At 40.8% G+C, this 27,125-nt stretch overlaps 1 protein-coding gene across 1 annotated transcript in view; it reads left to right on the top strand.

The window, feature by feature from the left end:
- Positions 1-26,533, top strand: part of KLF12 (KLF transcription factor 12) — a gene marked incomplete at its 3' end in the record, with an annotated part of 258,378 nt that extends 231,845 nt beyond the window's left edge. Inside the window, exons 6-7 of the mRNA XM_079549022.1 lie at positions 9,502-9,659; positions 26,352-26,533. Coding sequence (XP_079405148.1) covers positions 9,502-9,659; positions 26,352-26,533 — 340 coding nt within the window. The remainder of the gene's footprint in view (positions 1-9,501; positions 9,660-26,351) is intronic.
- Between the last annotated feature and the right edge of the window lie 592 nt (positions 26,534-27,125).

The following is a 27,125-nucleotide window of genomic DNA, read 5'->3' as shown; positions in this document are numbered from 1 at the left end:
GCAACAAGGCCCTGGAGCGTGTCCAGAGAAGGGCAACGAAACTGCTGAGGGATCTGGAGCACAAGTCTTATGAAGAGCGGCTGAGGGAGCTTGGATTGTTTAGTCTGGAGAAGAGGAGGATCAGGGGAGACCTCATTGCACCCTGCAACTTCCTGAAGGGAGGTTGGGATGAGGAGGGGTTCAGCCTCTTCTCCCAGGCAACAAACAGGACCCAAGGAAATGGCCGCAAGTTGTACCAGAGGAGATTTAGGTTAGACATAAGGAAGAAATTCTTCTCTGAGAGAGTGGTCAGGCACTGGAATGGCTGCCCAGGGAGGTGTTGGAGTCGCCGTCCCTGGCAGTGTTCAAGAGGCATCTGGATGAGGAGCTACAGGATATGGTTTAGCAGCTTGTGGTAGCAATGGTAATGGGAGGACAGTTGGACTACATGGTCTTGTAAGTCATTTCCAACCTTATGAGTCTATGATTCTATGAACTCAAAAGTGCAGTGTGAGACTTGATGGGGTAGAAATTAGGTATATGTCAGTGATGCAGAGAATAAAAGGAATGGCTACCCTCATGGTGCAACCAATCCATACAAGGACAGTAAAAGGATGCTGTATTCCAGCATGTAGATAGTGGTCATGGATTCTTCTTTCTCAGAAATTCTATGGCGGAAAGGTTTCTACAACTTTGAGGGTTGCCTTCTATCCCAGAGTAGTTGGAGCCACTAGAAATCTTTCCAATTCTAGCAGAAATAATGAAAATGTGAAGATGTAAGTAATCTGCCCATGTAAATATCTTCATGGGGGACAAAATTTAGCTCGTAGAAAGGAGGTGGCCGGAATGCCCAGAACCTTGATGGTCTTTTTTTTTCCATAGGAATAAACCACAAATGCAAGGAGAGATAGTGGAGTTTCTTCATGCTGAAGTAATATGTTTTTACATCCCTCATGGATTTGAGCCTCACTGTATTTATTTGCTATGCATAAGCAAAATACTGAAAAAGATGTAGCAAGGAGATTGTAATCTAAATGAAGATCTACACAGATATGCGTGACTGTAGATGCAGGTTCAAGTTATCATTTTGAATATACCTAGCATCTTGCACTTCAGAAATATACCAATATTCCTCATTGTTAATGAAAATGTTTGGTGGCACAGTTTGCATGGCCTCTGGGGTTGTAGTAACTATTTTGATTTCTAGAGTATTTTATCATATTCCTTTATAAAAACTTCCTTTCATTAAGAGAGGGAGCTGTGGAAAAAAATAAAAATCTCAGGCTTTATTGTTTAGATGGGAGTTTTAGAAGAAAAAATTGTACTCACTTAAGTATGACCTTGCATTCAATAATTCTTTTTTCCCCAAATAATTAAATTACTTCATCTCTTTTTCTTATACAGGTTAAATAGGTATGACACTTTATCTCTGCAATAGATGCATTCTTTGCTGTAGATATTCTCACAGACAGGAGCATTGTGAAGGGCTATGGAGCATATGAAATTGTTTTTTGAGATAGCGTTCTCTTGAGTGTGGCAGTTTATCTTTTCATATTATAGCTGAAGTGTACATGTCAATGGAGTCAACTATTTAGTAGTTAACAAAATCTGTTTGATGGCAGTGTTACAGTTGACCACCCTGAATTGCATTATACAGAGGTATCCAGGGTAATAAAATCTTTAACATATTGATAATGAGCCTTCTGAGCAGGAAGGAAAGAAGAAAAGGTCACTCACATGAGCTCCAGTCCCAGTGGATGTGGTGTCCTAATTTAATGTCATTGACTGGGTGAGATATTATGTGACAGTTTTGTCCGCTAAGGATATACAAGAGAGTTTTTAATTATCAGTAAGATGATCAATTCCACGTTTCTTGGTATAAGCATTAAAAGGAGGTGGATACATAGGCAAGAGTTGTCACTATACAGACGTTGGGAATGACTGCTGTGCTACACAGGTACGAGAAATCAGAATCAGAGGTACAAGAATAAAGAGAAAAAATGGTGAGCAAGTTAAAACGTGCAGGGAATGCTGCAGTAGAAAGTGGAGCAACAGCACTAGTCCTGCAAGCAACCAGAACAAAAGTGATAGGCATGAGCATGTACATTCTCATCTAGTTTCCACACTGAAGATTTCAGCTCAGCTCGTGTCTCCAACATGAAAGATATGTATGGATCAGAAAGGAACAGGAAAGGTAAAAAGCAAAGCCCTGTGCTGTCAAAGCCAAGTTGGAAATGCTCAGTTACCCAATTTTCTGCAGTTTAGAAGGAGTTTCAGGAGTTTAAGTTGCCTGTGCTTGACCATGGCTGAATGTAGTTTTGAAGGAATCATTTTATTTCTTTGTATGAGCTTGCCCAGATTTTGATTTTTACAGTGGGATATCTGCAGGTAGAACAAGTTGTCATACTGGAGTGAACTTTCTGTTTCCCAAACTGGGAGTAAATGTTTAAATAATGCACACAGTGCCTAAGTACAAGTTAGTTATCGTGTAAGTCCTGTGCTCTTTTACACAGTAAGTCTCTGGGGTACCACTTTGCTAGCTATTGAACAGCATAAAATAGACAGGAGGCTCTGGTGGAGGCATTTTTGGCATGTCATTTCAAAATTCATCACAGGCTTGATTTATAGCATTTCTCTATCTCGCAAGCAGTGTGTTTTGCAGACCTGGTCCTCCAATCAGATCTGGGGGAGATGCTGAAACATGTCACACATGTTTTTTGGCCCAGCTCCTGTTCCTCAATAATCCATCACAAAGGAACGGAGTGAAATGTGTGTGCTTGGGTCTCAGTCTAGCGTGGAGCTGGAATACAGCACTGCTATGGGAGCTGGAAAGCACTCCCAGAGCATCACTACAGCTCAGGAGGATCAAGCAGCCATCTCATTCTCATGTCTCAGTTTAACACAGCTGCTAATGGATCATTCTGGTAAGACATGCTGCAGTTGACATTGGCACTTTTCCCAGTAGGGCCCCAGGCTCTTTCCCACTGGCAGAAGTTTGTTCCACTTACAGACATTCAGTTGCACTGCAGCTGGAGGGATGTAACATCCTGTAGTGCTGCAAGGCAGCTCAGCAGTTCAAGTGGCTTCAGCTGATCTCAGTGGAAATAAATGCTATGGATGAAGTTGTGGTCAAAGATAACGGGGATTATTTTTTTTTTTTTTGTGACCACTGTGGACAGGAGCTTAGAATCATAGAATATCCCAAGTTGATAGGGAACTATAATAATCATCAAGTCCAATATAGGAGCACAGGAATGGCCATATGGGGCCAGATCATAGGATCTTTTTGCCTGGACTCTGCTCATTATTCAGATTGCCTCTTGTCTATGTCTCACTTACCCATGTGATTTTCCTATGTAGTATATGTAAATGTTTGTGTATATTGCCAGATTTGTCCTTTCTTTCTTTCTTACACAAAAGGTGTAATTTCTAGCATAAAATCACCTTTGCACAGACACTGATAGAAGTACACTGCACTTGCACACTTTGCACTTGCACACTGATAGAAGTAGCTAGCACTGATACAACGAGGCAGATGCTTGCTATTCATGAAACATTAATTAGGGTCTGAGAGAGGAGAAAAAGTACATACGTATTTATGCATGGACATCTGTTTGCCTGTGAACAGGACACAATAGAAACTTTGTATTAAAAAAAAGAAAGGTGTGTAAATATTTGAGGGGTAACTTTAGCTGTAGTAGCTATGGTAATATAAACTGTAATGAAAAATAATGCATATTACATTTAATCATGGTCAAATACACGGTGTTTGTGAAGTTATTTTCACTGATACCCTGAGCAGTAACATAACATTGTGAGAGCTATCAGAAAATGAAATTACATTATGTGAAAAGCTGCTAGGAAGGAAAGCAATTGAGAGCTGGAAACTAGGGAATGTGTTTCAGTTCCCTCTTTCAAACACATACAGACTACTGAGATCTTGCCTGTTACCACCTGAAACTTGAAGGTCTTAAACTGAGAAAAGGGCACTTGGTCTTCAGAGAGATTAGCTCCCTGATTGGGCTGCGTGCTGCTGAGTGTGGGTTAACTTGACTCTGAAGTGTCCTGAAGGAATCAAAGCAAATGTGTTGGGATCACTTTTGTCTCTGTCTGTCTGTCTGTCAGCTCTGTGAGCCTTGGCATAGTCTTTTACAGTAAGCTGCTTGAAATCCAGTTATTCGCTTAAGAGGTCTGAATTCTATAAATGCTAAAAGGAGCCAGAACTCGCCATGTTTCTGCAGCCCAGTGCCCTCTGAATTGCAAGCTAATGCTAGAGGCCTGAAGATGTTCTTCAGCTGCTCACTGCAATACTATCTGCAGATATATAATACTGAATTTTCTGCTTTTATTTCATTTGACTGCACTTTTAGTTACTGTGAATGAAAGGCTGGCCAAGAAAGTATGTGTGTCTCATAAATGAAGAATTCACATTGCTACATTTATGGTATAACAGCTGATTGTCACTGTGGAAGGGGGCTACACTCCTCATATCCTTGGCCATCTTCTCCATTGTGTCAGGGCAGGCACTTGGCAGACTCCACTGTTTAGGAAACTAAAAGAACAAAAGCAAACAAGCAGCTCAGTTTCCTCTTTTCAGAGTTGACTTTTCATCATCATGTGTCCCTAAGCTGGCTCACTGCACGATCAGGCAAGAGCTTGTGCTGGCACAGAGGAAGCAACTGGAGCAGGACTGTCCTGTTATGTCAGCTTAACCAAATCACATCCTTCAACAGCCTGAAAAACACATGAGGACCACAGCTTGCATTATGCCTACTTTGCAGAGCATGCTCTGGCTTGCCAAGCCTGTTATCCAGACTCAGCAGCTGTGATGTGCCAGCTCCTCTGGTGCTCCTCACAGAAGAGCAGAGGGGCAGTGCCGATAAATGCCAGTGTTTTGTCCCGAAGTGAAGTCAGCATGTTTTTAGCAGCCACAGACCCACTGGTAAAGCAGTAGTAAGTCTCACATCAGCTACAGGACCAGCTAGAGGAGAGGGTAAACCTGTGAAGGATGCTATATGGTACAGTTTGTCCAAGCTTTTGCCAGGTTGCTGGGACACTGGCAACGCCATGAGCCTCATGGTTTGGTGGCAGAAGGTAACACTGCATTTGCAACGTTGAGCAGGCTGTTTCTGTAAAGCACTTGTCACCATTTGGCATATTTTATTGTATCACTGAACACAGTTCAAGGCCTCAGTAGTAGACATACTGCTGTCACTGAGCAGCTCTGCTCTGCGTATTGCTCAGAAAACACAGGGTTAGTGTAGAAGCACTGTGTGTGCTTTTAGCAGCATTACTGCAGTCTGTATGAGGAGCAAAGGCAGAACACCTAAGGCAGCATTCATAGAAAGGGAAAATAATTTAGCATTACCAGACTTGTTCTAATCCCCATTGAATGCAGAACAGATAAGAATGGAGATCTCGATGGCCATCTACTGGCGAAACCCGAGTCTTTGTTTTAGCATGCAGACTTTTGCATCAGAGAAAAGCACTTGCGTGTACTTGAATTGTAAAAACACGTTTTCACTTCTAGCTAGAAATAACAAGTTTTATAAATTAACTTAAATGCTCCCATCCAAAAAATGTCTGATTTCATTCATTCCACCCTGTGAACACTAATGACTATAGGTGTTGCAGCTGCTTTTGGAAGCAACCAACTATCTCTCAAGATTTATGTTAGTGCAATACTTTCAGTAACAATATAGAAATTACACTGTTTTTGGTAATGATGAGTTGCAAATAAATGTCAAACTGATGAGCCAGAGCCAGAACACAATTTTCTTCTTTGTTATTTTACCTTTCAAACTTGATGTATCAGCAGTAATTGGATATAACCTGCAATTTCCCCGAGATGTTACACATCAAGTTGATCCTATTGCTAAACCCCACCTTGAGCTTTGAAGACTTCCTGAGATCTTGGATGCCAGCAGGAGAGCTGACAGCTCCTCAGGGCACCCTGGCAGCTCACAGCTGCTGATGCTCTTCCAGGTCTTGATTCTGGGCAGTCTGCAAGAGATGTCTGATGTCAAGAGATGCTACTGCTAAAGATGTTTTTTTTCTTTAAAGATATTTTCAAAAATTTTTACATTACCTTAAGCATATTGTAAACAGAAAGAAAAAAAAAAAAGGAAAAAAAAGAATCATTACAAAAAGCAAACAGCTTTGAGTTCCCAATCATTTTCATTCTCAAAGCGTTCATGCTTTGTGATACCACTGAATAGTAATTCTGAAGCTCTGTAATGACCAGAGCCACCTGGCCAAGCTCAGTGGCCTTCAGCAGGCACAGAACTTGGTTTTGAGGACTTCAGGGTTTTTTTCTGTCTATGCGATCAGTTTAGTTATTTTGTAGAAAATACTCAAGAAAGTGGAGCATTTCAGAGGGTGGTGATGCACTGGAACAGGTTGCCCAAGGAGGCTGTGGATGCCCCATCCCGGAGGCATTCAAGGCCAGGCTGGATGTGGCTCTGGGCAGCCTGGTCTGTGGTTGGCAACCCTGCACATAGCAGGGGGTTGAAACTGAATGATCATAGTGGTCCTTTTCAACACAGGCTATTCTATGGTTCTGTGTTTTCCCTTTACTGCTCCATGACCAACAAGAAGGACTGAACTGAAAGTCACTGTGAGAGGTACGAACCTCAGGAAGCTGAACCCATCAGGAACCCATCTTTATGTTCTTTTTAAGGCTTCCCATGGTGTCTGCAGTTGCACAGTGATAAGGCCTGTACTGGGCTGGCAGTGTCAGGTAGGACCTGGCCCTTTCTCCACCTGTGAGACCAGCACTATAGGATGCCCCTGCAGCAGAGGGGCTGGAGGAGATCCCCCTGTGGTATGCGCTCAGCTGTCTAGTGTGTGCCTTCTGCTGACCAGCGTGTCACTTAGCCTGCAGTGCTGAAGGAAGGCATGAGGTTATGTTTGCTGTTCCCTGCTGGCAGTAACCTTTCTCCTTGTGTGCACAGCTCGTCAAGGCTGTGGAGCTCACGATGGACAATGGTAATGCTCAGCACTTTCTGTGCCTTATTTGGCTATTCCCCTGTCACCTATAACCAGGTAGCCTTGATGCTTCACTTTTTAGAAAAAGGGATTAAAAAAAACCTGAGAAATGGCAGCATGGATTGTGTGGCACCACTGTATGCTACCCTCTCCTGTATAAATCTCTGAGAAAGTGAGAGCAGCATGCAGTGAGGTCACCTTCTGTGCGTGACAAGTAGCTTTTTATGAGGTGGCGACTGTTCTCAAGGTTCGTTTTTTTTCTCAGTTCTGGCAGCATTGTAAGCTCGATCCTCCTCCCATTTGAACAAGCTGTATTTTTCAGGATCTGAACACTCAGTTACAAAACAGGCTCTTAAGACAGCTCATAAATCATGCAGCAAAAAATTGATGCCCAAATATTTGTTTTTGCAGATAAAGATTTTCTGGTCTTGTGTGCTGCACTGTGTACCTTCAGTGTTGAGCTTTAAGATTTGATTTACACATTTGCTTTTTATTTTAGCTGGTGGGATGTTAAAAAGAGAATCTGGGGTACTCTGACCAATCTCAGTGATTCATCTAACTCAAGACTTTTATTTGCCCTGAGATGCAGATGCTTCAGTACAATTCCTTAGCCATTTCTGCAGCAGCTAAACATATCTGTATTCTTGTCACATAGTTAAAGTGCTGATGTGTCTTACTCTCTAGAGGACTCCTTTTTGCTAGTTAATGTTGATATAACGACCCTCTGCCCATTTCATCCTGTACTTCAGAAATCCCCTGTATGCCCATTTACACATATTGTACTTTAGGCAATAATAATTAATCTGAAAAATCTCTTTGCCTGAAGGTGAAGTATAGCTGTATATTAAGTGTTAAGAGAAAAATAAAGTTGTCAGAGAATTCTTCTTTTTTCAGCAGTGCTTTAAGTTGGAATTCTACTGTAAAAACATTTAGACAAAAAGAAAGAAAGTGCAATTTGGACTGCCACAGTTTGAGACTTAAAGATTTGAAATGCATAAGTTGAAACATCAGTGAAATCACATGCTAGTTGCATGAGATGCCTAAAATTTTAACCCAAAACAATCATCATCAAACTTCAGAAATCTCTAGAAATGAAGTTTATGCCAGAACAGCTATAGCTGCAACAACAGTGGCCATTGTCACAGATTGAATCTTGGTGTTGACACGGGAGCTTCTCAGTGAATACCTCACTATCGGTATTTCCAGTTCCATTCTTAGTATCTTAGCTTCCCCAGAGGTTCATGCTTCTTTTTGGGAGCACATTCCATTTCCTTCCCTATGATTCATTTTCATTTGACAGTCAGAAGTTATTTCAGGAGCTGAGAACTTCCACGTTGAGAGTTTAAAAGAGCTCGCTGATGTCAATAAACCTGGGAATGTGGTGGAAGTTCCAGAAAGTTGAGGAAGGCTAATGTTGTTCACACACTCGAAACAGCTGAGCAAGCTACTGTAACTGTAGGTGAGCACAGCCGCTGTGCAGTATAACTGTAATGGAGCTGATAAGGAAATCAATGGATAATGATTTATAGGTAGGTAATATAGTTAACAGAGATCAATAAGGGTTTGGTTCATGTACCAACGTGATAATATTCTTGGCACCAGTTTGTCTAGCTCAAGGCAAGTGCATTGTTGTAGCAGAATTTCTTCAAGAATTTGACTCAATGTGTACTGCATTTATAAACTAAAATAATGTGACTTTTAATACTACATTTTAGTTGCTTAAAATTGGGATAACTGATAGGACATTGGAATAAATGGAGTAAATCTTCTGTGAGCGTAAGCATTTTTTTGTGGAAGGTTCCCTGGCCCTGTGCTGCTGCTAAATTCAGTGGTCTGAAAGGAGTTCAGTGGGGCTTTGAGGAGCCTGGTCTAGAGAGAGGTGCCCCTACTGATAGCAGGGGTTCCATCACCTATGGAACTAGGTGATCATAAAGGTCCCTTCCAATCCAAACCATTCTGAGCTTCTGTGATTTTGGGGTGATAGAGAAGTGTTAAATAAGGAAATTGAAAAACCACTGCTTCCAGGTGATGAGAATCTCTTGGCAATCTGTATACGAGGACACAATAGATATTTGGACAAATGTGAGGATTCATAGCCAAGATCTGGGTACTGGAAACACTTCTTCATAAAAGTTGTCAGAATTTTTACCAATTTAAACATATCAAGGAGAAATTACTGAGTCTTTGTAGAAGATTGTTTAGAAATCAGTGTTCACTGAACTTGGAACTGGACACGTAAAATAGAAATAAAGTCAGGCTGGTTCGTTATTGAGGCATTATTCCAAGGTGTTTTCTCTGGCAATAAGCACCTCTTAATCAAAACCTGAATTATGTGATACTGCAAAATATACTGTCATTCAAACATAAATAGTTTCAAAGAGGTGCTGCTGATTGTTATGCAGAAAAGGAAATATTTAACATTTAAGATCAGGTTGCCTTTGGCACAGTGCTTTACTACTACTCATTTTTTGAGGTCCAGGATATATTTTGTGCTCTTGCTTCATTTTTCCTTTTTCCCTCTATTTTGTTCTTTAGTTCAATTTCGCCATTCAGTATTGAGAGCACAAGGCGTCAGAGAAGGTCTGAGTCTCCAGACTCCAGGAAGCGGCGCATCCATCGGTGTGACTTCGAGGGATGCAACAAAGTATACACAAAAAGCTCCCACCTGAAAGCTCACCGGAGGACGCACACAGGTAAGGCTCTGCTGGCACTGGCATTGCGTGGTTCTGTCAAGCCTTTCTGCCTAATTTAGGACCTATTGAACTTGCCATCCTACGCCAGGAGATAAAAGTGTGAATATAAATAACAGGGATGTCTGCAGGTGCATCTGAGCTTTGGCATGGTGGTACAGATCAGAAGCTTGCTTTGGAGTTGGAACTTCCCTATCATTCTCACTTCCCATGTTTTGCTTCTCAGTACAAGCTCTCTTAGCAAAAACTGGACTCTTTTCAGTTGAAAGTTAACAGAAAAGTAGCCTGCATGGATACATCTAATGTGTTTCAACAACAATGGATGATCGTTGTTTGGGACCAACCAAAGCTATTCAAAATAAAAAAAACCTCAAGAAGTGTAGACGTAAATCTTCAGCACCAACTTCTTCACTCAGCAGCCATGCTCCTATTGTACTATGATTTGCTTTTACAGATGAAGCCTTTCAGTGATAAGTGTTGCTAAATACAATTGAATTGTAAATTCAAGAACTCAGAATTTCTTTCTGGATGTTTTCTGATGCATCTATCACATACTGAAAATGGAAGTCAGTCATTTTATGAGAATAGATTGCACTGGATCCTTGTGACATAGATGCAAGAGAGATGCATCTGCATGAGCTGGATCTCATTCACTGATATAATACGTAATCGATACCTGGTTTTCTTATTGACCCTAAGGGCTGCTTGCTACTACTCTGCATGACAGGCATGTGAGAGTAGCTGAAGCACTGATGTGTAATCGTTGTGATTTTATTGTGGATAAACTCAGGAACAACTCTTTGAGGTCATCTAGAACAATTTAAAAGGTTACCACTGGAATGGCTAAAAAGGCAGAGAACAGAATGCTGCTGATCTTAAATTAAATGTATTGATTAATCTGTTCTTAATGTACTTCAACATTCTTGTAACTCCTTGGAGACAAGATGGTGTTTGTCCAGCATTCTAGCACAGTGTTGGTTTTTGCTGAGAACCTGCTGGTGTTTTCAGTGTTGTTGCATAATCTGAATGTTATGAGATACTACTTCAAGAAACAAGTGATGGCTTCTCCATTTCAGATGAAGCCACTTCTTCATCACTCTTTTCAGTACATCTTTTGATTAGCAGGGCTTTCACTGAGAGGAATACTGAGCAAGACTTTGTCTTGATATTTATCACTTAACTCCTTCCTGTAAATAGAAAATCCTTTCCTAGAACAGCAGGAATGTTCTGGCTATTTCATTAGTTCCCCTCCAGGCGAATTATTCTGATTTCTTCATGTCTTCCCATTAATGTTTGTGCATTCTGTCAGTGTATTATGTTTTGTCTTAATTATTTTTTCTTCTTTCTTCTTTTTTCCCTGTATATTTTGTCGTCTAATGCGTTTTATGTACCCCTGTCCTTTGCCTTGCACTCTGTCCTTTGCTTTACTTTTTTATCCCACTGTAGCTCTACTCCTCTTTTTCATTCTCTTGTTTCCTAAACTGTTTCCCTATTCTCTAATGATTCTGTAATTCATTAATGATCTCCTGGCTGATAACTCTTGCATACCCAAAATCAATGTTAGGTATTCTGTACTACTGAATGCACTGAGTGCTCAAAACTAGACACAGAAAGCTAAAATGTAGTTGATAATTCCAACTTCTGCAGCTATAACTATCCAGTAGCATGAAGAGAGTTTCTGTACCAAAAGTAATCATAGAATTCATCTATCCAGCTTTGGCTCATCAGCAGTTAAATGTCTAGGCTATGCTATCTGTCTGGAATCTCTGGGTAGTCATAGAAGAGGGATTGGCACCTCTGGGGCACATAATTCCCTCTTCAGGTTGACCCAGGAATTGGCATCTGAAGGTACTTCTCCTTCACTGTTGAATGCAGGAGAAGCTCAGGTAGTTGCCTGTTAGCTGGCTGAACTGAGTACCCATCCCAAAAGGCAACTGCCTGAAGTATTTTGGATATTGGTTCATTCCTTCAAGGAGAGAACATTAGGAAAAATAACATCAAATCAAAAACCTTCATTAAATGGTTGATTAGCTGTTAACTGTTCTATCATCTACTCATGCATGCTGCAATATAAGAAGTAAAGTGTAGTCTATAGAGAAGGTGAGCACTGAACTTAGCCAGAGATCCAGTGAGAAAATCTGTATTGTGCTGATAAATCTGTTTTCAGATACTTCTTTGGTCTTGGTAAGAAGCTGCTGTATTTTGACTTCACATATATCATTGGCCATGAGCATACCCTATGTAGTAATCTCATCTTACATTTTTTATCTTGGCTTGCACTGTTGCTTCAGGCAAAATAAGTTAATTATTCACGTATGACCCACAGTAATTAGCGTGCAGTTTTGGATAGGTATAAATGAATTATGACAGCTAGGCACGCAAGGATGAGCACGTTTGAATAGGAAACTTTCTGAAGAAGGATCACAGAAACTCAGCATTGCATAATCTTGACTTCTTTTTTATACAGGCTGGTTGCACTAACAATTTTTTAACTATGCAGAATGTGTTTGAAAACTAATTTTCTTTTTCATTTACTATATGTGCATATTAAATTCACTCACAGTAACATTTGTTTGGATATCAGAAGAAAAAAAATGTGATTTTTTTTGACAGGACAAACAGCATTGATTGGCAAGTAAATTTCTTTTGAATGTAATTAAAAATGGAAGCAAAATGTTATACACAGTACCCATTGCATTCAGTTCTCGTGGAGTCTCCCTTCATTTTTAGGATGCTATCATGTGGCTTCTGAGTACTTCTCAACTTTTCCTCCAAGCTTAGTGCAGTGTGTGGGCACGGAATCCACTGGGGGGCGGCCTTGAATTGTGCATTAGCTCTGAAACTTGGAAACGTGCAAGTGAAACCTGGAATCGTTGGAGCGTTTCATAAATCACAAACACTTGCTATTAAATTTCTCTTTCTAGTATCAGGTTCTTCGTGTTGCTTTGCCAAATCATCAGATAAAGCTATCAGGAGGTATCGGGTGTGATGGAGAGCCTTCTGGGCTCACCATCAATCTTGCAGCACAGGTATATCAACTCTTTCTGCAAGGAGAAAATTGTGAGAAAATGGCTTATCAAGGTTGTGTTGAGTTGGTTTCTTCTTCAGAAAAATATTAATGTGTGTTTCTATAAAGGAATAATCTGAAAAATCAGAAAGTTAGCAGCCTTGGTTTGCATTCCTCATCTGTGTGTGTCCATGTTATGTTCAACACAGGCACTCCTATTAGCTCAGGGAGTTAGTGGTGGTAGAGAGCTAAAACTTCTATTCCCTGCAAGCTCAGTACAGCCTGGTGTACAACTTGTAACTCATCTTCTTTAGTTTGCATCTTTTGCTTTGAAGACAGACAGGGAAAAACTATAGCATTATTTTATGACATGTAACTGCCATTTCATATCATTTAGGAGGTATTAAAGTTGCTGTTGATGGTTCTAGTAGGGCAGCTGAACATTTCAGACTAAAGCAATACTCATTCTTACCACTGTATTTTCTTTTGGTTTGGTTTGGTTTGGTTTTGTACCATCAAAATTTACTTCTAAAAATATTTACATTTATCTTAAAGAAATATTTCCTTTTCTACTAGACCTAGTTTGTGAAAGATCTACTGATTCTCTTCCTTTCAGACAGAGGTTATGAAAATCTGCTATGTTTTATATAAATTGAAGAGGCAAATCTTCTGTTGAGAAACTGGCATGGGTTATAAAAATTAGATTTTAATATCTGATCTGTGATGTTGATGCAACTGGAAGTCATGGGACTTCGCAGCTGTAAAATTGGCAATAACTATCAAAGATTTCATTATTTTGGCAAAAACTATGCAGATATTTTCATGCCATATATTCAAAGACGTATCTCAGCCTTCTCTCTAATTGGCTGCAGATTTCTGAAATGGCAATGAAAAGCTGCAAAGTGCTCAAAAATATTTGCAATCTCCCTGCAATATTTCATGTGATGATTATTTTTTAATTTTTTAATTATCTGTAACTATAATGAAACTAAGTGAGCTGGAGATGTTGAAGGTGGATGGACAAAGCCATGCGGTTAGGTTAGGGCAAGACAGTAACGTCTCAGGTGACATAATACATCTCAAGTGTATATGCAAGTCATTTGGAAAATAACACCTTCTATTTATTTCAATGGAAACCACAACAGATATGAAGAGCACAGTTACATTATTTGATAGAGAAAACTCTCAGCTATAAAACACTATTTTGCAACGTAGTCACCACCATTAGCTATGCATTTTTGCCAGTGATGAACAAGAGTCTGTATGATACACTTGTAAAAATCTGGCCATCCGGAATGTGGTTTGTCTTTTACATCACTCTCCCTACTGCTGAAATGTACTGCCACCACCTCACTGCGCTCACATACACTGTTTACTCTACACAAAAGTTCAGCAAGCCTCAAGGAGTATCAGTGAGTGCATTTTTTTCCACACAGAGGAATTCAATGACATACCATTGCTTCAGATGCACTTCCATGTCAGATGCCATTTTGTCAGACTGCCCCCCTGCTGCCATCTGTCACACAGCAACATGTAACGGAATACTGGGGGAAAGGTTCAACCTTTGCTGCCATACCACCAACATCTGCTTCTGATGTTGTGAGCCAACATCATACAATACGAGGTGTTACTTTCGGAACAGACTTCATATTGCTGTAATAGTTTCAGTCACATAGTAGTGTTGGATAAAGGTTGTGTATGGAAAGATGAGAGATGAAGGAAGTGAGCTTTAAGGGAAGAGGGAATTTAAGAACAGATACCTGGGATCCTCTAGGCTAAGTGCCATAACATTACAAATGAGTTCTGAAAAAGTGAAAATACCTCTTGGATGGATAGCAGTTATCACAAGAAAAACACACAGAGCCATTTCTGTGTGTACTGATTTCAGTTGTCTTGGTGTAAAATGCATTAAATAATAGAAAATGTGAATATAAGAAAATGACAGTTTGTAGCTGCCTGCAGAGATACTGGAGGAAGCCCATCTCTGCACTGCCAGCCTTCGGTGATGTCCCTGGGCATGCACTATGTGCACTGCTAAGTTCTTCCACACAACAGGGGCAAGCTGTCGCATTGGCCACATCTTCTATTCTGATTCAGAGGCTATCTGGTCTATAAATCCTAGTCTGTAATATCCTACTTCAACCCAAATGACAGGCCAACTGGTACCAAAACTAACCTTTGCATATTGTGACCCAGTTTTCATAGACATTATCTGTCTCCTCGTAAATGGAGAGCACATGTAAATTTGAGCCATATTATGTAAACTGAAGAGGCAAATTATCCTGTCTGCTAGGGGGTTTGGTAAAGAACACAGATTTGAAATGTATAATGGATAGTTACATGTGGAGTATATTTAAAGATCTTCCCTTTCTTCTAAGTGTGTGGAGTACACTGTGTGGTGTGAATGCGTCACAGCCAAAGTGGTGCCGAGCACAGGCAGTATGACCTGAGAAATCTAACCCACTAACTACATAGTTATTTAAAGGGATTTTGATTTACGTTGGATTTCACATCTAAACTTGCTCACAGCTAAATCCATTTCTAGCTTCATGTGGCCACCCTTTTACCATATGAAAATGCCCAAGGAGTTTAAAATTGTGAATCATCCTGAAGAATTGAATAAAGAAATAGGATGCCAGCTTTAAGGTTATAAGGAATGTGATTTTTCAACATCTGATACAGAAGAGATTGTTTTCTGTCTTCTCATTTCTGTGGTGTTTTTCTTATAGCCATCGTTGTAGGAGTAGTAGGCAATTTCTTTTTCCTTGAAACTGTACTTTCAGTCATTAGTTACTGATTCCTAGAGGAATGTGGCAGAGTTGCTTCCTGGGGTCAATGGCAGCAAAGGCCTGGGATGTTTCATTAGGCGAGAAGTGGGAATGGATTCAATCCATTACTGTAGGGCAGGGTGGGAGTCTTATAGGCATGACTGTGGCTTTGCTCCTGCCTCTGAGAGGCTGAGGAAGGCATGGAAGCTTCCCCCCTGTCTGAAGCACCTCCTGTGAGACACAGGGCTGACTTCTGCTTTTCATCCGTGAGTCCCAATCAACACTGAGTCCGAATCACCCTTCTTGGTGCCAGCGCTGCAGAAGTTGGGGCAGCACTCACAGAATCGTGCTGAATGCAGACCCTGGGCCAAATGATTTTTTTCAGTGTTCGGAGTTTTGTCCTTGATCAACGCCTATATCATTCCTGAGATATGAGAGCAAATACCTTTGCAGCAGACGTAATGAAACTTACTTGTCAGTGTCAGGGTGTTCTCCCCAGCATTACATGGAGACACTAAGCATCTCAGAAATGTGATTTTGTACCTGAGAAAATGACATTTCCTCCCCAAGAAGTTCCTTTTTCACTGGGTTGAGACACCACCCTAGAGGAGAGAGGGCTAGTGAGTACATGGGTGTTTTATTTAGTCTGTGCTTTTTCAAACATTGCATTCCTCACGCTCACTGTTGCTCCATATATTATTTTAATATGAAAGGGCCCCTGTCATTAGTCTTTGTTCACTTTTTCCTTTCAGCAATTTCAGAGCAGACTTAAGAAGTCGGAGGCACCAAAAAAGTTATTTTTGCACTGTAGGTTTAAAACTCCATTCATTACCTGTTGTTTTCTTAAGGTCTGTTTAATGCCTTTTGCTAGCTATATGTTTCAGAGAAATATTTACAGGTTTGTAATCCCTCCTTAGACAAGTATTGGGAGGAAGCAACATTTTTAAAATAATCCTCTTGGATTTGACTTGAACTGTGTAGATTTTTGGCCTCCTTTAAAATTAACGTCTCTTTGTCACCTGCCCTCCAGACTCTCTCTTCAAAAGCCCAGCTTTCCTTTCTCATGTCCTACGTGCTCCATAGGCTCTTATCCCAGAACTCTTCCTCCTGCACGTAAACCTGATGGGTGAATAAAGCTGCAGCAGCAGGTTCCTGCACTGTTCCAGAACTTAGGAATTCAAACAAACAAAGCCAGTTTTAAAAGCAATTTGCTTTAAGTAAGATAGGAGGTTCTATTTGTATTGGGTGACGCTTTTATTTTTTAAGAAACAATTTTCTTGTAGTGTTTAAAATTTACTGCCAGATTCAATAAACAGTAGAGCTTTCCAGTGTGGAAACCAGTGTATTTCATGGAAGTCTTCATGTCTAGTTTTTTTCTCTTCATGCAGTTTCTATTTAGAAGAAACACAAATTATTCTGCTGGTTGACTATGTACCAGGGTATAAAGGCAGACTCACCCACGCCACCACATCGTGGTAAGGTGATGTTCAGAGATATGAACCTGTACTAGCTGCCTGAATGTACTGAGATAGTTGTCCGAATCCAGCCACTTACGGGCAGGTGTCCATACCACAGGGAGCTTGTACATCCAGTTCTCTTCCAAAAGCTGCTCTGTGGAAAGTTAAATGATTTCATTTCTGGCGCATTTTGCAAACTCTGAACTCACCTTACACACAGGGAGTCGTTTCTCTGCATTGTAGGTCTGATGCTGTGCCGATATGGAAGGGTGCCCACATGGTTATTCCAAGGCACTTTGATGGGAAAGCAAGTCTAATTGTGTCTGTGATTGCTTTCAGTCTCTAGGTTATGAAAAATATTTGCAACCATGCCCCTTGACTTTGTAAATATGGGGTGCATATGTGTTTTGTCTGTGTGTGGCACAAGGGAATAATGATGATTTCATTATGCAGAATAGAATTTTCTCTAAGTGAACCATTTAGTTCTTAGTATTCTACCTCCAAAGAACTGTAGTTCATCTGAGGTCTCAGGCATGATTGTGGTCTACCATTCTATGTAACTCTGCAGTGGCATGAAGGCAAGAAAGACCTCTCTAATCCCATTCCCTCCAAAGTGCTTTCCCAGATGTTGCACCCAGATGCACCCACACCTAGAGAAGTAAATACACATCACAGAGCTTCCACGGACTTTAACTCTTGCAGCCCGCTCTTCCAATCCCAGGCAGAGAATCGGATAGCAACTTGCTGCTGGAACATCCTGTATTGGTGATCCCCACATGTCCTTTGCAAAGCGTGAGTGGAATTGCTCATGCCCATCCTTTGCAGGGCAGCCTGTCAGAAACAAAGTCCTTGAGAGTAACTGCAAGTAAGTTTCACAAAAGCCTTTGCTTTAATATTTTACTCAAATTTCCTTTTTTGTTGTTTTTTTTCTTCTTTGCTTTTTCCCATGCCTCGAAGGAAAAAAAGAAAGCAGAGCCTGAACGCTAGTGTTTTCAATCTTTATTTTTTGCAAATGAGTAAGCAGAAAAATGGGAAAATTCTACAAAACTTCTCCTTTCCTGTGAGAAGAGAAAGATCGGATATGTAGGACAGGTGATTCTTTTCTATATTTCAGTATTTTCTCTACTCAGAATATAAAGCTTTGTGGTATCTTGGTTACATTAACTCTAATGATCTCCCAGACTCTTCCCTCATCTTGTGTATTTTGTTGGTTAATATTTTTCTTCTGTATTGTATTTGTTTATTCTATGTTTTGTGGTGATAAAATTGGTATCTCTACATTTGAAAAGCTCACTGCTATTCACAGTTCTTTTTTTTAGCAAGCAAAGTTTTTAGGGTTTTTTAATGCTTTGATTCTGTGAACAGAGTGGCACACCAGGGTCCTGCCCTCTGAATGAAGCAAAGCTCATCCCCTGGAGTCTTTGGTTGTTGTTTAAATATTATTATTATTATTATTATTATTATTATTATTATTATTATTATTATTACTATGGGACTTTTCTTTGTTTGTTTGTTTGTTGTTGTTTTGGTTTTAGTTTTCATTCCATGAAACATCAGTATTGCTCTTGCTGAACATGGTGGAGCAAGTCCTGGAGCATCCAGGAGGAGTGGCAGGAGCAGAATCAAAGGCATAGTTCTTGTAGATGGGAAAGGAAATGTCACTTAATTGCCATCTCCCTTGCAGTTACGGACCACAAATAAAAAATGATGTTTTATTTGAGGAATCCAGACTAAACCCCAGAGCAGCAGCACCCTAGAAAAATAGAGTCACTGTGCAGGTGTGCTATCATCCTGTGTGCAGTTGGCTGCTGATGTAAGCAGAGGCCTGTTGCATCACCTTTCCCAAATTTCTTTGTGAGTGGATGTTGCCATAAAAGGAAAAATGTCATCATTCCCAGGGAACTGAAGTTTTAATGTTCCCATAATGTGGCTGCAGACCAGAAGGAAATTTCCATTCCCTCTTCTGCTCCAAGTGGATATACACATATATGTAAGCATGTACATATACTTTGGTGTGCATGTATGTGCATACATACATGTGAAAAATCACCTTGACATATGGAAAAAATGATCAGGAAATCTAATAAATGCTGTTTGACATCTGTTGTTGGGATATGATCTGACTCCTGAATTCAGGCGCGTGGGAAGAGGCCTTTTACAATTCCAAAAATGTTATTTTTACTGTTGTAATAAGCATTGTGTTTATCATTTTATTTCAGATACGTCTTTGGTAAGGTACATAACCAATCCTTGTCACAGAGTGTTACTTCATTTGTTTCTCACATAGTGCTGGGTATGTTCAACCAAGGGACAAAGTCTCTGCAGAACTTTGAGGAGTGAAAATGTGAAAGAAAAGCTTCATGTGTGAACTGTTTCTCTTCTGAGTGTACAGTGACAGAACAGGGCTGAGACTGATGAGATGAATTTGGAGAGGTGGAGTTATGGAGAATCTAGTTCTTGTGAGTCTGAAAACAAAGAGTTTTTCTTATTTGTATAGAATAGCAGTAAACTGAAGCTGAACCTAAAGGAATGTTGGAACAATATGCAAGAGAAGGAAATAGATTACAGTCCTGAATTAGTACTGCTCTTGCAGAGGGAGTGACAAGGAGAGCCAGGGTGACAAACAGCATTCATAGTCAACAATACAGTGAAATAAAAGATACTTGTGTGTTGTGATGTGGGAAAATGACTTGGATCTGAATTATCAGAATCAGAGCTTGAACATAATTGCTTTTAAAACTGTCAGAAATCAGTTGAAGTTCTGTCTGTTGTTTAAGAGTGCAGATTTTCACTGTGCTTTTGAATTGAAGAAGTCATTTTGTTCATGTGAAGTAACCATGTCCCTTTGCTTTGCCTGAGAACAAGGAGTAAAAAACCTGAATTTCAAGACACGTCACAATTAGCACTGTACATCCTGTTCTGCTCGTTGAAATTATTTTCCCAGACTTACTAAACTGATACGAAACTTTAATCTCTTCCCAGAAAGATCTTTAATTTGCATATTTCAACAATGCTGAAACAAAATTCAAATTCATTGTATTCACCGAAAAGATAATTTGGAAAGAGAGATCCAAAATCACCTTTTGAAAGACATTAGAATAGTTGAATTAGGCTTTTGAATCAAGATGATCCAAAATATTTCAAACGTTCAGAGGGGTGGAACTGAGATCTAATGGTCTTCGTACAGAAAGTAAGTTGTTCCTAATACACTGCTATTCACTTTCTGTGCAGCTTTGGGAAGGCTGCTTGTGCTCACTGCATTGGTTTTCCTACCTGCAGAAGACACAGTGTTTGTTACACGGTGCTATTATGAAGCCAGACTTTTATAAAGTATTAATATACTTTTGTAAAAAGATATCTTTGCAAGGCACTCTGAAGTTGGAAAGTGCTTTATAAGTGCTCAAATGTTTTTTCATTAAAAAATTATACTAATAAAAATGTCACACAGAACATGAGTTGTCATTTTTCCCTTTTCCTTGTGTCTAAAAGCTAAGCTGCCCTCTTCCTGCCAGGAGTGCCTGAGAATGCTCTTTATAAGATGGTGTTTTTGCTGTAAAAAGATTTCTGCCTGAAATCACTTACTTTTAGTAGAAATGCAAACTCTAATTACCCATTATTCGTGGTTTTCAGTTTCTGATTTTCACTCTCGCAGTCGCACAGTTTGTGTTTTAGAATGGTTCTGGTGTTTACATGAGAGCTGAAACCCAGTTGGCATAAATCCTAAATGCTATATATTTTGCATAGTGCTCCACGTATGTTGCACACTACTTCCGCAGCAGAAACCAAACCAGGAATAACTCTGAGATGTCCTGACCCTGCAGAATTGCAGACCTGTTGACTTCAACTAGAATATGTAATATCATCAGACATAGGCAGAGGCACGGTTGCTGTGTTATTTGTTCGCTTTCAACTTGTTGTGGGCTAACTCTTTAGTACCTCATTCTGTTCTGTTTTGGTTTGTTTTGTTGGGTTTTTTTTTGTGGGGAATACTCCTCCAAGACTAATGACAACAGAAACTGAATAAGGAATGTATAAAGATGTGGCTGTAAGTAGCAGAGCTGGGCAGGAGCCACCCGTTAAACCATGCAAGTTTGGCTTAAGCCGTTGTAGTTTGTGAATGGAGTGAGGGACAGCATCTCCCTTACGCTCCCACGCTCCTTGTTTGGAAACACTGCACAAAACTGTAAACAGTTTCATTTCAAGTGTTTTGCAAACTTTTTCCTTCTAAATAAAAATTGAATTTTAGCACATGGCTCTTTCACAGGATAATGAAAGCTTAAATGCAGAGAAATCTGACTAGATGGCTAAGCCTGTAATCCTCAACATTCCCCTGAGTATACTTTGTTGGTGAATCTTACTTGACGTAAAAATGTTATCTGTTTCAAAATGATGACTACCATTGCAGAAGGGGCCACAGAGAGGAGAAGTAAGAACTCGGATTCGTGGTGAAAGTTACATGGAGAAAAAGCAGATAGATGGGACATAGTTGGGAAGGGTCATGACATCACCTGTAATAACAGAGAAAGAAAGGATTTTATGTCAGAAAAAAATTGGTCACTTCTAGATCACTGGGATGTTTTCTGTCCTGGCAGTAGACAGTTACCTCATCATTACTCAATAGCATAATTGCCAAAAGCCTGCTAAACAGATGAATAAATGAAGCTTAAATAATACACAAATGAAACAGACTACAGGTGTACAATAGAGTATCTGCAATTTCAGTCAGTGCATTTTCAGAGAACGCAAGCCCAGCTCTGTTCTATGGAGTTCCTGAGCAGTTTCCATGCTGGCAAGCACACCTTATTACTCTTTACATAGGACTTTTGTTGCACCTTTCTTTGAAGCATCAGCATCAAATACTGTGATTGCAGCTAGTTGGTGGGCAGAAGAAAATTGTTGAGGAGTGTACTATGTGAGAAATGCTCGTGCGGAGCAGGTTGTGGTTCCTTCATCTGTTACACGATGTGATGAATTGCTGGTATCAACGTATGGCATCTTTTCTTTGGAGTGTGTGAATGTCACTGAACGGTAAAGTAGAAGTTTGGGGGAGATTTATTTCTGTGGATGAATGATCTTCCAGAAGTTAAGAGTACATGAATACTGTAGTGAGGGCAGAAAATTTTTGAAGGATTGACTAAATAATGGTCATTATTCAGCATTATTAATTCATTATTTGCCTGAGTTTTAGAGAGATTGTGTGAATAGCTATTGTAACTGTGTTCCTATGTGCTTAAGTGAGAGGCGTCATGGTAGCGTAGGAAAATTAATATAGTAGTACTAATTAAACTAATTTGGATTGTGGCATCTGAATTAGAAAAGGCAATATTTTGGAGGGCTCTTAGAAACAGATATTTTGTTTTTAGAAGATTAAAAAATGACTAGTTCCATCCAGGGCATTGAGTCATATGTTTAAAACTTTCTAATTAACTTTTCCCCTCCAGACAATAGAAAATACTCATTTTCTACAGCAAACAGTCTAGAGGAATCTTCTCATGCTTCTCAGTCTCACTTTATTTGTGTAAATGACTGTCAGGATATACTGTTTACCATCCATTTCTTGCAAAGCTGTAGGGTACCACCAGAATGTGATTTCTCTATGTTTCAGGATCATTTTTTCAGATTTCAGGTCCAAGTAATAGAATTTGCAAAGTCTGGTGGGGAAGTAGAAGGCTAGCTCCCATGAAAATGATCACAGCTTCAGGCTTCTATTTTTAAACAGGCTCCTTCTACGAGTCTAAAACCTTACAGATTCAGAAGATTAAATTAGCTAATGGTGTTTTTTCTTTTTCCAGTTTTCTTTTTGTCCCTAATTACCGTAGGTTCTTAGTTTCTTTCCATGCTATGTTTCCTGCTGTTTCCCAGAACTTGTCCACTATTTTGTCTTCTCCATTCCCATGTTTCCACTACTTAGGGCAAGGAGCCTGCCTTTGCTCTGAGAGCAGAGCTGAATGAGCACTCGAGTGCCTCGGTGCATGGCAGTAACTCTGAGGCCCATGCTCTGGCATCTGCTGAGCTATTGAAGGAGCCCAAGAACAAGAGGTACATTGAACCTGAGAGTGTCTTAGATATTTCATCTAAAGTGCTCACACGAGGCAGAAGTGCCCGAGTTGAAATGGTCTAGTGTTTGACTTTGACTTGGCCATTACCAAGCAAAAGGTTCACAGTTAATGCAGTACTGCCTATGAATAAGAACTTCTTTTTTCTAGCGCATAACCATCCAGAGATAATGTAGGAGTTTTATAGAAAATTGTAATTTTTCCCCTAAAACTAGGTTTGTGTAAAATGTTGTCATTAATCTTTAGGGAAAACTGTATCTGAATTTCAAATTTTCTTTGACAGTGGCTTTTTTAAGGTGCATATTACTGAATGTCTTTAGAGTAACACTGCATTGTCTTGTTTTTTTCTTCCTTACGCTATACGTCTATATTTAATTGAAAATAATGAAAGGTCTCCTTGGGTTGAACTTGTAAAAGATATTTTCCGTCAGTGGTGTAAATAGCGTGAGAGGAATGCAGTTAGTCCTGTCCCGTGCACATAGCTCTGTAGGGGCTGGGTACGCCGGACTCATTGAGGAGAAGGGCTCAAAGCAACACCTGGGAACTTCAGCTGGGTGACCCATGCTCACATCTTCCTATTGGCTGGCTTCCATTTCCTATCCGCAGTGATACCCTTTTAAAGGACAAACAAACTAGTTCTGGCATTTTTCTGTCATCTTCCATCCCTTCCTGCATCAGGTTTTCCCACTGCTTTTCTACCACAGAAGACAATTTGGAACTTTTTGTACCAAAGTGGCTATTGCAGTGAAGGATCTTGGGATCAACAGAGACACAGATTTTCAGATCTTTTTCAGTGAGGATCCAGAGCATGGGAAGTACCTCCCTGCTTTGTTCAGGAGGCTTCTGTAGTCAAAGAAAGCAATGGGGGGCAAGATCACAGTTTCAAGAGAAGAATGTTTACAGTAAAGCTGGAAGCAGCAAGCACTTCATTTATAAATTGTTCATGTGGTGTGACAAGGCTATTTGGGTAGACCTGCCAAGTCACACAGGAAGACTTATATTGCGCAGTGCTTCACACCAACCGTTTGCAGCAAGGACACATACACAAGATAGTTCAGTGGCAGATCGGGGCACATTTTATAGCACTTTGTCACTGGCAAGAGTGCGTGATGTGCTGTCTGCCATGCAGCTCCTGCCTGTCCTACTCACAGGAGGACAGTGAATGTTTTTCTGCGCTTTGTGCTCTGTTGAGACCCTTAAAGTCAGGTCGGTGACATGAATGCTGGCAGAGCACTCTGACTGCACTGCGGGTTTTGCAAATCCAGCCAGCATTGGGTATACTTAGATACTAGGGGATTAGAGAGTGAAAAGCAGGCCTACAGAAAGAGGTCTGGGAGTTTGGGTTGATGACAAGCTGAATGTGAGCCAGCAGTGTGTCCTGGCATCCCAAAGGGCCGACCGTATCCTGGGGTGCAGCAGGCCCAGTGCTGCCATACGGTGAGAGGAGGGGCTGTCCCACACTGCTCTGTGCTGTGCATCTCCAGCACTGGGGGCAGGGCTGGGTGCCACAGTGTAAGAAGGACATAAAACTATTAGAAAGTGTCCAACAGGGGCAAAGAAGATGGTGAAGGGTCTGGAGGGGAAGATGCATGAGAAGCAGCCGAAGTCTGTTGATTTGTTCAGCCCAGAGCAGAGGAGCTGAGGGGAGGCCTCATGGCAGCCTACAGAATGGCATGGAGCTGCGGCAAGGAGGGCCAGGGTGGGTGTCAAGGAAAGGTTCTTCACCAGCAGGTGGTCAAGACTGAACAGGCTCCCCAGGGCCTGTGGTCATGGCACTGAGCTGCAAGAGACCAAAGAGTGTTTGGATAGCGCTCTCAGTCACAGGGTTTGGGTTTTAGGTCGTCCTGTGTGGAGCCAGAAATTGGACTTGATTCTTCCAGCCCCGCATATTCTGTGATTCTGTCACCTTGGAGCCTGGATCACTGGTTTCTCCTCACAGCAACAGTTTCTTACCCTATTCAATACCAAAACTGCAGTGCAGCCCAGATGGAGCCCAGAAGGTACCACCCCAGTGAGTTCAAGTGCTGCTGACAATCGTACGGGTGGCCAAGGCCTGTACAGCATCTGATTTCCTGACAAAGGCAGCAACATCCATTTCAGCTGCGCTTCTCAGACCTGTTTGAACTTTGCAGTGATTTTGAAACTTTGGTCTCTCAGCAAAACATTTATTGACTTTCAGAAACACTTGGAGGGCGGTGCTGTCTACGACACAGCAAGTGTTGCATCACTGGTTTGTAAAATTGAAATAGCATCTTGCAAGCTGCTTATGATTCATAAACGATAATAAATAACTGACGAAGGAAACAGTTGTTGCAGAGATGCTCTCATGTTGTCCTGCTTGTGGTTAACTGGTGTAGGAAGGGGAGGTAAGAAATCACTTTTGACACACCAAGGGAACACACATGTGGACCTCACACAGTTTCTCCTCCTCATTTTTGAAGCATGCTCATCTGTGGGACGAAGGTAATTCCCAAGAGTGTTTAACTTGTAGGCATTAATGAGCAGTGATAAAAATCCCAAACAAGAAAGGCCTTCAAAGATGACAAAAATGGAATTTTATAACAGTTTCTTCATCAAAACACAAGGTCTGGATCAGCCATATTAATCTCCTGCTGTGGCATTGTGCAACACAGAAGCTGAGACAGAACACGATGCTTAACTTCAAATAAAAAGCAGAGGGTGGGATTTTCCAAAAATCTGTTCTTAGCCCAAGTCTAATGTCATTGAAGTAAATGGGATTTTATCAACAACTTTGTGCGAGTCCTGCGGCGGAGTACTTTTAAAAATGATACGCCATTCCTGGTAACATCTTGCACATGGAATTAATTTTACTGAAAGTGAGTGAGAGCAGTAAATAAAGAGAACACTTTGCTGATTGAATTTTTATGTTTCCTTGGGAAATGATCAGTCATTTTTATCAGCTTGCTAAGAAATGGCCTGCAGTGTTGTTTTATCCAAATAATTAGAAACCTTCATAAATTTCCTAAAAATAGTTGGAAGCCTTTGATAACTTGCTGAAAAACAGGGCAGGCTGTCTGTTTTGGGAGAAGGTGTAGCCTGATGGGATGAGGCTAGCTAAGTTGTACAGTAATCATGAGAATAATTATACAGCCCTTTGTCCTTATGCTAATCCCCGCATCACTCCTGCAAGGTAGGATCTATATTGGTGCCTTAATCCTGTTGATTTTCTTAGTGATGTGAATGCCACAGGAATGATAAATCACAAGGCCCTTTCCTTATATTCAGCAGATTCGGTACATAGTAGTTGTGTAATTTGGCCTAAAGAAACCCCTAGGCAGTGGGTGTTCACGGGAAGCCTACAGAGGAGGTTGTGAGGATTAAGAGTAATGAGGGAAAAGTCACCACCTGTTTCCCACCCCCCTCTCTCTTTCTTTTGTCTCTCCCAGGAGAAAAACCCTACAAATGTACCTGGGAAGGCTGCACCTGGAAGTTTGCTCGCTCCGACGAACTGACGAGGCATTACCGCAAGCACACAGGAGTGAAGCCATTCAAGTGTGCAGACTGTGACCGCAGCTTTTCCCGCTCAGATCACTTGGCGCTCCACCGCCGCAGGCACATGCTGGTTTGAAAAACGCTACCTATTCCAGCCGAGCTTAAGAGCTGGGTCTCTTAACTACCCGGAGTGAATTCAGCAGGGCTGAATCCCCTTCTACAGTGTTAGCAGGCAGGGCTGTCTCTGCTGTCTGTAAGAAAAAATAATAACAAAAAAAAAAATAGCAGGAAAAGAAGTGCCACTCTTCTCCTCGCCATCTGAAGCTAACCCCATCTGCCCCTCAGCATGGTTACCCCAAAGGTGTCATCACAGTCGCCAGGGAAATAGCAGTCAAAATGCTACAGGAATGGGCATTATTTTACATGCTGCATCCTTTGAGAAAAAAGTCTTTATAGCTTGTATGTTTTTTCAGCTGTTGGACATTTTGTTCCTGAAAAATCGCTGCTGATTGGAGGATTAGATGCCACAAACCGATGATGATGATGATGAGAGCAAGAACGGTAGACCTTTGTTATCCCTTCTTTTCCCCTTGTTTTGAATACTACCTGGCCAGTGTCAGCATCAGCCTGAGCAGTACTACATAGGAGCTGATGAGCTGCATAGGAGTAGGCGAGAAGATCCTGCTGGAGAGGTTCCACCATCAGAGCTGAAGGGTTGCTGGAGCTGA

Source organism: Tetrao urogallus (assembly GCF_951394365.1).
Source record: "Tetrao urogallus genome assembly, chromosome: 1".
NCBI lineage: Eukaryota > Metazoa > Chordata > Aves > Galliformes > Phasianidae > Tetrao > Tetrao urogallus.
This window is presented reverse-complemented; position numbering and strand designations above follow the sequence as displayed.